At 40.0% G+C, this 12,776-nt stretch overlaps 1 protein-coding gene across 2 annotated transcripts in view; it reads left to right on the top strand.

Moving 5' to 3' along the window:
- brinp2 (bone morphogenetic protein/retinoic acid inducible neural-specific 2) overlaps positions 1-12,776 on the top strand; it is a 269,856-nt gene that overhangs the window by 136,823 nt on the left and 120,257 nt on the right. For both annotated transcript variants that reach the window (XM_085389173.1, XM_085389174.1), the window contains 2 exons: positions 4,748-4,938; positions 7,185-7,366. In XM_085389173.1, coding sequence (XP_085245299.1) covers positions 4,748-4,938; positions 7,185-7,366 — 373 coding nt within the window. The remainder of the gene's footprint in view (positions 1-4,747; positions 4,939-7,184; positions 7,367-12,776) is intronic.

Here is a 12,776-nt window from a genome sequence, read left to right as displayed (position 1 = left end):
TCTGCTTCACGTCAGCAGCATCAGATAATGTTCATATGTTGATTAATGGTTTTCTTTCGTTTTTGATCTACTGCAGAATATTCTTAAGATCAGCTGCTATAAAATCCCAGGCCAGGAAAATCTCCTTCATGTTTTTCTGTGTTTTATCCTCAGTTACTTTGACACAAAGGCATCTGCTGTGAAGCTCACACCTTGGATAAAGTCTCACAAGTGTCAGCTGTCTTTTTATAGACAAAAAATATGGAAATGTACTGATGCGTGATCAGAATTATAATATTTCTGACTGTCTGAGTCAAAATTTCCCCGATTCGAATCAAATCGAATCGAATGAAATCGTGGATCAAATCGATTCGGGACCTTGTGAATCGGAATTGAATCGATTCTAGAGATCAGTGACGATACCCAGCCCTAATTTAATGAATCTGAGCGTTTTTTTATTGTATAATTTGAATCCTTAAGTTAAAGAGTGCAGAGAAGAAAACACACAAGAGTGAGAAAACAAAGCTTTATCTTGCGCTTCTTGATCTTTTTTATAACACTTTTTTTTTGCAGCATTAAACCTTCCAACTTGCTTTCCCTGAGTTGCCCTCCTTTCATGGGAGAACATTGTGAGTTAATGATAGCGTGAACAAATTGTGCTGTGACTGTGGCCAGACTACAGACATTAATTGGTGCATTATGTGAGAATGAACCTCCTAATGAAGCACTAGTTTGACCGTACGCTCCTGAGGCCATTCCTTCTGAGGAAGGCTTTGTCATGCCATGTGCTAAATGGCTACAAATCCCAGCTCTCCTTTGAAGACTAATATGCAATGCAGGAACTAAAAACTAATTACAGTGCATTGCTGTCTTTACTGTAGTACTATCTGAATGACCTATGCATATTTACTTTGTATTATTACAGGAAGTAGCGTATTGTAGTTTAGTCACAACGCTGTCAACAGCATAATTACAATTTTGTGTTGGTAATAGTAAACTTTTGACCATAAAAATGCAATGTGAGAGCAGCTAGTGCAAGTGAGGCAATGATATTGCATATGTGTCTCCCTCTGTGAATGCTCCACTGTGAGGATGTGTGAGAGAGAAAGAGTGCACTCATGGGAAAGCGGTGTATCACTGCTGGCATTTTGTTTGGTGCATAATGTGCTACGATTCAACTTCCCTTGTTTTGCCAGCAAATTTATGCAGATGAGGTGGATCTGAACTTTTCTTCTGAGATTTGCATAATCTTCCTCACATACCTCAGGGTTCCACTGTTGAAGTAGTAAAGTGATGAAATGACCATCAGTCACTTAAAATGCTTTTCCAGACTCATCCCTCTCTCTGACCACTTTTAAGGTCATTGTCACTGCCACTGGTATTTGTCTGGACAGCTAAAGAACTGGATTCACCAGAGGTTTAGTTATTTAAACTTTGCTAAGGCTGCAAACTTATATGTGACATCCTGGATTTGTTTATAGGGAGAAAGTTCTTTCAAATCAAGTATATGCACTGCCAACTTTTCATGTCATTTTAGGCCATGATTGGGATTACTGTACTTTAGACATGATGCAAGGTTTCAAGTTCTCAACAGGATGTGATGAAAGAGCTATTGCTGCATGAGTTTTGGAAAAAATAAACTCCCAATAGTGGTTAACGTTCATTTAAGCTTAACTTTATTTATTTGTTTGATTGAAACGAAGACAGCTGGGCACTTGGGCATGTCATACCAGGCTCTAATCACAACACTGACAATTTCTTCATGCAAGGCTGCACAGTCAACAAGCAGAAATGTTATATATTCATATTCTTAACTTTAATATTGACAGGTGTTTCTAGCCACCCACCAAGTGTGAGTCCAGAAACTATTTTCTCTGCACCAGCTCCCAGGCAAATGTTATGCTTATCATAACAGCTGCCAGACTGAATCAAATCTGTACAGTTAGAGACCATGAAATCAAAACAATAAGCTGCTACGTTAAAGTAACTAAAAGGTTTATTCATAGTTGTTTATGCGCTTAATATACTTATAATGGGTTTAATACACCAATATATGTAAACCATGCAGATTACATGTTAGTCTGGACTTCTTTAAGTTGCTTGAAGACGTTTCACCTCTCATCCGAGAAGCTTGGAACGTCTTCAAGCAACTTAAAGAAGTCCAGACGCTTTTCTTTGCAAGCTCCTTTGACTACGATGACCTGTTTTTGATAAGAAAACAATAAGTGTCACGGGCTGCGATGGCAGACCGTGGAGTGACAGTGAAAGCAGGGCCCAAACGCGAGACTCTAAGTGAAGGACAGTGGATTTATTTACAGGAGGTGAAAAACACACAACTATATACAAAATCCCAGCACTGTGGTCCCGTGGTGATTCTCCCTGAATCCCACACAGTGCAGATGTCCGTGAGAAGTGAAAGGTGGCGACTCCAAAAAACTCCAATTCCCACACCGTGACTTTAGAGGCGTACTCCGCTCCCGATTCGAGTTCTGACTCAAGGATCCAGCGTCGGCCTCAGCTCAGCTGCAGTCCTAAATGCCGTTCCTAGACGAGCGTAATCTGCTGCAGCTGGCAGAGGACGACGAGCGGCAGGTGCGGCCGTCTCTCGAGTAGACCACTTCCGGGTTCGCAGTCTCCTCAGCGAACCCACACCTCCGGAAGCTCACACAGAGACACATGGAGAGATGGAGAGCAAACCAATACAACACACGGAAAACATAAACATAAACATACACTGAAAATGCCTGAGCCCTGGGTCCCTAGACCCAGGCCATGACAATAAGAATTGTTTTTGATTTGAAATATCAAAACTACTATATATGGGCCACAGTGAGTTTTATATATTTACTAGGTATGTGCGTTTTTAAAGGGATGCCAAATGCTGTCATTTTTCTGTAAAGCAAATTTACCTTGCCTTTGGGTATAAATAAAGTTACCTTGACCTTGACCTTGACCTGGATGACTGAGAACCTTCACAGACATTACATGTTAGTGTTTTTTCTGCCATCATTTTAAAGTCATAACAATAAGAGATCAAAAGGTCTGAGGCTCTTATGAGGCATTTGACACTGACTGAATACAGAAGGGTGATGTCTCTTGAATTTATCAGTGATATTCAACAGCAATCTGAAAATAGTGTTGCTGGTTACAGAAAGCCCAGCGTGGTCCAACCTAATTTGCTTAATTAAGGACATGTCCCAAATGTAAAGTTCTAGCACCATTTAATAATTACCACATTCATCTTTCAGATTTCACTGAATTAAATGTGAACAAACACGACCGCAACTGAGAATACTGATAGCGTCTCCTGACATCCATGTTGCATTTAATGAGTCACTAGGTTGTATTTGGTGGAAAACACGGACTTTCTTTACAGTCCCAAACCTTGGAATGCCCGAGGTGTGTGATCTTCTTACCCCAGGCTGTCTGTCTGCAGAAGTGTGAAGAAAAAAAATACAAATACTTTGTTACTCTACTTTGGTAGAATTTTCAGGCATCTGTACTTCACTTCAGTATTTGTTTTCTGACAACTTTTTATTGCTACTCTTCACATTTTTTGCACAAATTTCCAATATTTGTAATTTCTATTCCTTACATTTTCAAAACAGGCTTGTTTCTTTAAGCCAAACACATTTGACACCCCGGCTTTATTTTACATCACTGTAAATCTTAAAAAATCAACCAGATTTGGATTTAAATGGAGGGAACAAGAACACGTAAAAGACACTCCTATATCCTCCATCACCAGTGCTTTTTATTTAGTGCAGGATAAGCAGCTCACCACACTGTTGTGAATTTACAGTAAAGCACTGTGTTGGACTGGCCAACGGTGGCTGTGGTGCTCATGGTCATTTAAGTTATATCAACTGATGAATTTGAATTTCAGCTGATGGTTCTAAAATTTATTAAACCTTTATACCAACTCTATATTGTCTGGTGTAAAAACAGTATAAAGTGAACTGTCAGGGGACTGAATAGAAATCTGCTAAGATAGCTGTGAAACATCTGCTTACAGCTTGTTGTAAACCTCAGAGCCACAGCAGCACATGTGAGCTGACGCCAGCCTGGACACAAAGAAAAATGACTCGAGTTTACGATAGAAGTTATCTTGAGCTTTAATTCTTTTCCAAACGCCAGCCCACTGCAGCTGATTTTACGGTTCCCCACCATCCCACTTTAACCCTGACTATCCCGTGAATATTTGCTTTTTTGCATGACTCCTACATCTGTACTCACGTTGGGGCTTTTGAATATTTCTCAGTGTAGCTCATCATATATAAATATATCTTTATTTTGTCACAGATTTGCACATTATCTATAACAAATTCCTAAACTTTTGACCATTCAGAGTACTTTACTTTATTCCTACATTCACACATTCATACACCAGACTGTTTCTTATACATACAGTGTTAACACGCCACAACAAGTGTTACTTTGTCTGTGATCTTTATGACGTTGGCCAATAGGATCACATTATAGATAAGAATAGATCAGACGTTTCTTTTTTTGTGACCTGCGGAGACCTTTTTTTAACATATAATGGTCAAGACAATCTCACAATGAAAGACAGCAAGTCATGATTTTCCAGGGACCATTGTGCAATAAGTAGACTCTCTCTCTGTAGTCACTTCAGAAATGTATGACTGTAACCTTAAATGTTCCTGTCATTATATTTAGCAGTATATTCTAGTCAGTTGCCTGTAATTCCACATCATGCTAAAATGCTCGAGCATGTAATCACTTTTTCATGTATTTATAATTTCAGGGAGTTCAGCCACTGGAAGGTGAACAGCCTGGCTACGGAGAAGAGAGATTTCCTCAAATCTCCATTGCCCTTAGCACCAGAGTTCCTACGCAACCTGCGGTTACTGGGCCGACGACCAACCCTGCAGCAAATCAATGAAAACCTCATCAAGAAGTACGGGACCCACTTCTTGGTTACTGCCACCCTGGGAGGTAAGGGAGGACTGCAGGTGACACACTCTCCTTTATTCTCGGGTTAGGAAGTGTCGGGACACGCCAGAAATAGAGAAACCGTTCGTTTTAGGTCTCGGAGGATGTTGCCTGTGTTAGTGTAGCTCCAGGAGTCTAGCTGTCCTTTTATACCAAGAAAGAGTCTCACGTTTTAAGTAGAAATAGCAACAATGCTTACATCTTGCACTTGCAGCACTCAACAATGCTTGTCTCCCTCAGAGGTAATTTTCCACTCATCGTTCCCTCTGATGAACATTAGAGCCTCGCAGAGCAGAAGAGGGATTAAAATGACCTGTTTCATACCCCCGTGTTTCTTCATTGGATTTCTTTTTTGCCTCAATCCCCAAGGAGAGAAGTAACTCACAAAACAGATCGGCAGCAGCATCGATCGTGTGAGGGTCACAAAAACAAGAGTGAGACCTGTGTAGTGTTCAAGATGACAACCTAGTGATATTGATAAATACCTAATCTCAGTCATCAACTAGTATAGTGCAGATATACAAGTACATTTGCAAGGAGTGATAGTGAGTCTAGGCATATGTAAGGACCCGGTCAGGATTTACAATCCTAGGTTACTCAGATCATTCAGCCACATAAAATATGCTATGAATATATGAAATTGGAGATTTTACGATGATATAATTAGTCTAAAACTTAACGTCTAGTGCATCATATTTGAAAAACCAACATAAATTGCACAATACATTTTTCAGCAATAAATTGAAAAAAACAAACACAAAAAAACTTCAAATGTGCAAATTAATAATTAATTTCATTACTTTTGAAAAAAATTGTCAGAAGGTTCAGTTTCAATTATTTCACGGTTCAGGCTTGAAATGTTTAATACCAAAATTACCCAAACACAGTTCACATAGCAGACAAATCCGGTTCTCTCACAGGAACAGTCTCCTAACAGCCGCTCTGATATTCACGTCTGCAGACGCCTAACTTTAATGCCACTCATCACTGAATGTATGCACTGGAGCAGTTTCAGAGATGGAGCCGGGGTGAATGCAGTGTCACACTGATAGTGTCTATGTGTAATTAACAGCCTCGACTAAATGGGCAGATCCATTCTGCATACTGATTACTGTAGCAGAGTGAAAACGCATGAAATATCTGGTTTTTGTTCTCTTTTCTTCTGCTGTGGTTACATCTAAGTGTATTTTGTTAAACAGTTGAGTGAAAGTGAAAGAGTGAAAAACTGATTCATTCCCCCCCCCCCCCAAAAAAAAAAAAAAAGCCACTCAGCCTCAGAAAGGTACCTTTTACATTAATAAAATGAATTGCCTTACACTTTGTGAACAAAAGTACTTTTTGGCTGTAGTTGTGACCTTGCACTTTGCAATAGAAACTCAAATGAAAAGGTGGCGGTAAATATAAACACCCTGCGCTTCCCAAATAACTGAACACCCATGAATTTCAGATCAGAGTTAGTCTCTCTGTGTTTCTCTGAATGGCTTTAAAGCCTCTTGGCGCTCATCCATAAATAATGGTGTGTTTTGTTGAAGACCAAGAAAATGTGGCTTTTCTAAGCAAATCTTATGCTTAGCAAGACACTTTTGGAGTGGCGGCTTTGCTAAAGATCACACTTAAGCTCCCATTCAGATTCAATTTAGGGAGGTTGGGAATAAAGTGTTCCCTGTAGTGTCCAGTAATTGAACTTATCACTCTGAAAGTTTTAGAGAAATTACAGTAAGAGCTGTCTGCAATTTATTTGGACATTACACGGGCAAATAAAAAGGTGTTTGGTGCATTTACAGTAAGAGAATCCTGCCTCATGTGATTTGTTAAAAAGTTTCCCACATCAGTAGCTGCTGGCATTGCTGAGAAATACTTGCTCACGCTTTATATTGCTTACATGTTTTAGCTTGCACGAGATAAATGCCACGTTCGCCTTTCATAATTTCAAACGATTGGTGTCTGGGGAAGGAATACAACCTCCTCTCTTGCCTGTGTCCAATTTTAGTGGCAATGGTTCTGTTGCTGCCAATCCAAATGATACAGTACCTGCACCTCAGCAGACAAACCACAAAACCTGAAGGCCTTTCCAAAGAAATGTCAAACTCAAAGATTGTCACTCCAGTTTTTCCAAATATAACGTACGCGCTCTTCTTCATTTGGCTTTTTATCCACGTTAAAGAGGATTCAGAAAGAAACAAATGATTTTCTCAATGAAAACTGTTCATCACAGAGTGCTCTGTAAAATAATTATCATCGATCCACAGGAGAAGAGTCTCTGACCATTTTCCTGGACAAGCAGAAGCTGAATAAGAAGTCCGAAGGCAACAGCAACAGCTCAGTAGTGTCTTTGGAGCTGCTCCATCAGCTGGCCGCTTCCTACTTCACAGATCGAGAGAGCACCCTGAGGCGACTGCACCACCTCCAGATTGCCACCTCTGCTATTAAGGTACTGTTCACATTCACACAGCAAATGCACCTGGAGCACATGCTCAGATGTATAGTCTTTGATTTACTAAGAAATTAGTTTTCAGTATAAACCATGTATATGCAAATGTGTGTTTCTGAGTGTTTGCAATTCTCTAGATTCAAAAAGAGTTACGGAAAAAAAAGACACACAAATTAACACTCCTATAAAACTGTCCCTTTAAAATGCATTGCTCCATGCTCCACCTAAAATAAATGGCTCTAACAAGCAATCTTTTTTTAAAGCATATTTTCAAGGTGCGTCGTTGCTCAAAAGCTGGCAAGAGATGAAAGCAAGTGCACAACATTTTTCAAATGTAGCAAGCTGGTTTAAAAGGACAGTGCATGTGCTATAACCCACAGAGGCACCAGAGCATGGCAAATGGCAAGTTTCTCCAAAGTCCCGATGTGAAAAGCAGCACAGTCTCAGTGTGGGTGCATGCATCTGGATCACACAAGGGTTAAAAACACAATTATCATTTCTTTTCAAATAAAGCTGTTTGATTTTAGCAACGAAGTGGCTGCGACTGTCAAACTTGAAGCGATTTTAACACACTCTTACAGCCAAGTTCATTTTATTTACCTGCACACTCAACACTTGATGTGATGAGTCGTCACTTAGCCAAAATCCACCTCTGGGCTTGTGCAAGCTCTTTAATTGCGACGAGGCTCAGTTTTGTTGAAAACACTCAAAAACACAGTCAAATAAATCCTATTATCTCCTCTCTGCCTGGTTTTACCTTCCCAAATCCCCTCCCTTCCAGACTGGAAGCAAAGCTTAACCGAGCAATGCATTTTTCACATCAGAACAAATCTGTTGGCTTTCACTTGATGACAGCAGGTGTGTGGGTGGGTGGACCATGCCTTCATGCTTTAACTTAAATATGAAATCTGATTGAAATGAGTAATTGCAAAGTGTCAGCCTTGTGCGTACCTTGTGTGAGGTGGCTCCTTTCCAAGCACAGTCGCCGAAAACACGGCATGCAGAGGTGAGATTGGCTCTCAGACCTTTTTTGGCTGCCAACAGTCTCTTTAAAACAGACCCTGAAGTACTTGATTGCTCTCCCAAAAAGCCTTGAATGGTTGTGCACAAGAACCGGGCAACACAAAGGACTCCTGGACTTATTGCAAATAGCTTTTACTGGGAGAGAGAAAAGTTTGATTAGTATGAGGGCATGAAATGGAATTTTAATGAATGAGAAAAGTTTGTTTAGCTAAAGGCAATCTCAATGAAAGCAGCATCAAAACAAACTTCCCTACAATGCAGGCTTGGTCAAAAAAGAAAAAAAAAAAGATAACCTCTGCGTGCCTACAGCTTTTATGCTTATTGACACGGTTTATCCCAGCAAACCGTCGCTTTAGAACGTGAGCAAAATCAAAACAAAGGAATTTTCTTGCTTACTTAAGTATGCAAAGTATGAGCGCTGCATCTCACCACTGCAGAAAAGGCTGCTAAGCTTGAATTAATTATGAACTGAAATCTTTGCTCAGCGTGATCCTTTTGTGCTGGGGGAGGCTAAGTGACTGGCGCACTGAAACAATCCGTCAGCTTCTGCAAAGAAGTCCACAATGGCAGATAAATAAATTAGTAGCGACCATTTAGATCTGTTTTCCACATCAGTGAGTCTGCCTTCAGTCCATCCAGTGATATTCTGTGAAGAACGCGTCCAGAACCCAACTGCTTCTCATGCATATTGAACTGCATTCCTACAGTCACGTATCAGTCATGTATACAGCCAGCTTAGTGTATTTGGTCTGATTCAACAAAATCATTAATGCAATATTTGGAGTTTCAGAAGAATCGATATGTAGTCAAATATTTGCCGAGCGGTATTATTAAAGTAAAAACAAAGTTTGAGCTCTATCTCTGAAATCAGGTCCTTAGTTACCATGTTGTCTCTTGATGCTTGCTCAATCATCCAGGTAAGTAAATCTCCAGAAGTTGATTCTGTTCATCTGGACGTAGCGTAGCATAATTAAATTTAAGGGACTGACCTCCCAGCCCATTGTTTCTTCACTGGGCTGGTTTCAGTCATTATGCAAATGTACTGTTTATACGATCTGGGGAAACCTGCAGTCAGCTGAGACTGAAGAAGTCACTTGGATGAGTGACGAAATGTTTCTCCCACAAAACGCTACGTCCAGATGAACAGAATCAACTTTTGGAGATGTTGCCTCTTGGCTCTGCTTTTGTAAAGGAGAGTGTGAATGCTCTAATCCAAGTGTTAACGACCAAGTGGACATCAGCTAAAAATATAGTGGTTTAATTTGAGTGATGTAAGTAGGTCATAGCGGTGGCATCTCTGTGGCTGGAAAATAAGTCAACATGGGAGTGCCAAAACTGCAGTTTTGCTAATGGCAACTTGAAGCTGACTTTAGAGATGACTGCCATCAGCATCAACTCTTTGGATGGGCTTCAGGGGTCCAGGCCCACCCAGTAAAGTCTCACTAAAGTAAGTTACACTAATTCACGCAATTTGCCCATATCGATTCAATTAAATATATATTTATTGAATTCATTATTATTTGATCAACAGTAGTTCTGCAGCAGTCGTAATGACGAGCATGACAGAGGATGACACTGAGTGGATGGGCCTGTGCAGGTCAAACTCTGGGAAGTACCTGTCATATCTCTTTGAAACTAAAAAGAGGTTGTTTGAAAGTATGACCCTACTTGTAATTGCAAAACACAAAAACTGCCTCAGCCGCCTGAGATTTTGGAGTATTTTGAAATAAATAGCAAAGTGACTAAGGTGAATGTCCCCTTGTCAAAGCTGGTTGCCCGTCGAGCTCATATGGTTTATTGTCAATCATGACTCCCATGAAGAATTGTTGAAGTCTTGTAAAAAAAAAAAAAAAAAAAAAAAAAAGCTAAATTATTAGCTAAATCGTCCCTTCATAGCAATTATACAGAGTTGAACTTATTTCTTAACTTTTTTGTCAAGGTTCAAAGTTAATATTGTGACTGTTATTATTGAAAGATGTACTAAAACAGGCAATTATGTGATAAATAACATGGTTTCCTAATATGGTCACTTCTGGCTCAAGTAGAACAATGGGGCAGTCGGTAAAATGCTAATGTTGAGGGTTTCAAATGTGAAACCAGAGACCAGTATGTGATGTAATGGTGTCTGTTGGGAGTGTGTAAGCACTCAGTTTGAAACTACAGCCCACTATACCCAGTTTGGTGTATGCAGTATGAGTAATATTCTGTGAGCTGAGTTAAGTTTAGTTGTACATAATTCCACAAAGGGAAAGCTTCAAAAAATGTTATTCTTAACAACTTTTGATCATAACTCATTAAACAGCTATTAGATTAGTGTTCCTGGGCGTGTGAGGTAATAGACACAGAAAGTCAAGAAGTGTTAGCTTGAGTAACACCCACTGTCAGCTGCAGTGGGCACACCACTGACTCTTCAGACTCTTTCAAAAAGTACAAAGCCCCCCCCACGGCCAACCTCAGAGAGTTCAGCTTTTTTTGTGAGAGGGAAAGCACTGGGATGGGGTAACATTAAAATTGGAAGAGCTAGATGCAACAGCTCAACATAAGAGGAGACCAGTGTGGCCCTAAAGGTATACCAGTGAAGAGACAAACCAAGCTCAAAAGACTCCAGCTGACAGGAAAACTCGAATAAAACTACATTTGAAATGCTGCTGATCTCATGTGGAAAAAGATGGAAATGTAAATTTTACTATCCGACAAGCCCATATAAAAACTGTATGTAACTGTTTTTAATTAACAGGCTAAAATGTTCAACTTGAATGCCTTTCTCTAAACGTCCACGATGTAATTACTTTCTTGAAGTTACACATAAAAATAAGCCTCATTTAGCATTAACTTTGCTGTAGTTCTGCACCTGAAAATGTCTCCATATATCCCTGGAATATCTTTATGACTTCTGAATGAAGGAATTCTTCAAATGAAGCCTCGCTTTCACTGTAGGTCAACTTGGAAATGCCCAACCTGGTCCCTTTCACTCAAAGATTTTCACCCTGGGGTGAAGTTGAATTGTTAATTGCTCGACAAATCTGTCATCTCATTAATCTGTTCATTTTCTGCTGCGTATTTGGAATCTGCGCAAACCAGCAGCTTCCCAGTCCCATTTCCAGTCCTCATGACCCCAGGGTCATCCCAGCTTAACATGTTTAGGAAATCTGAATAGAGCAGTGTGCAGGTAACATTATCATAAAGCCTCAAATGCCACAACGTTCTTTCAATCCATCCATGTCATCTGCCATCCACAGTCAAAAATATGAATCCTTGCACTTCCATTTAGAATCACTAGGATCACTTCTGCAGTGGGATACCACTACATCAGAAATTTCCAGAAATATATTACCTGCTGAGCCAGAATTACTTTGGAACAGAAATGTCTGACACAGTCGTTTCTGTGTCAAGAGGCTAATGAGGCTAAATTACACCACAGTCAGCTAAGAACCACCAAGACAACCTATGAAACTGCAGTTAGCAAGCAGTCATGAGCATCTCTAAGCTCTTTTTATCGGCTAACCTACTCTCCAGGTGTCAGCCAAATAAAATAAACCCGGCTTATTGGGCAGTAAAAGTGTGTTAAACCTCTTAAAGTTTAGCCGTTACAGCTGCTTCTTTCTTTTCCTTTAGACTGATACTAGCGGGAAACGCAGCAAGAAAATAGATTTTTTTTTCTATTGCAGAGTACCAGTGTAACAAAACCCAAAATAGAGACTGAAGTGCCAACTTGAATATATAGCAAGGATGTTGTTGCTGCGTGGATTTGTGCTCTGCATGAAACAAGAATCAAGATTATTGCATCCTAACACGCCCTGACAGTAAGCTGAGTCATTGTCCAGGTATTAGCCAGTTTGTCAAAAGTTTATTGCTTGAATTATTAAACATCATTTGATGTGATTAACTCAAAAGAGATCAGAATAGTAAGGAATAAGCAAGATAGCACATTTTGACACACTGAAAATTTTAAATTGGGATTTAATTACTGGCTAGCCGTACCCCGATAGATGCACAACAACACCCCTGTAAGCAGTTCTGAAAAGGCAAGCTCATGTAGAATGAGTAATAACTGATGGCAGCCTGTCATTTATTTAAGAAATATCACTGTATTAGTGTTATGTAACCGTTTACCTTCACTCGGTCAAACTCCAGGCATGGAAACATGAATTTAGCGAACAAGAGAGGGAGTCAGCTTCTGAATGATAACCCACCCAGCAGTAGGAAGACCAGGTAGCCATGGTAATGCCAGATCTAAAGCTAAAGCTTCAAACAGTTTGGAAATGATAGCCACAGTCACAGAGAAGAGTTAATCTGTTTTGCTTGCTTCATGTAAACTGTGTGGGAACACAGAAATAGCGCCTTTTCCGCTGGAGTCAGAAAACACAGAAGATTCACCGATCAAAAG

The sequence above is a fragment of the Rhamphochromis longiceps genome, linkage group LG18, assembly GCF_057381845.1.
Source record: "Rhamphochromis longiceps isolate RC_006_pf linkage group LG18, R_longiceps_female_GT1.1, whole genome shotgun sequence".
Taxonomy (NCBI): domain Eukaryota; kingdom Metazoa; phylum Chordata; class Actinopteri; order Cichliformes; family Cichlidae; genus Rhamphochromis; species Rhamphochromis longiceps.
This window is presented reverse-complemented; position numbering and strand designations above follow the sequence as displayed.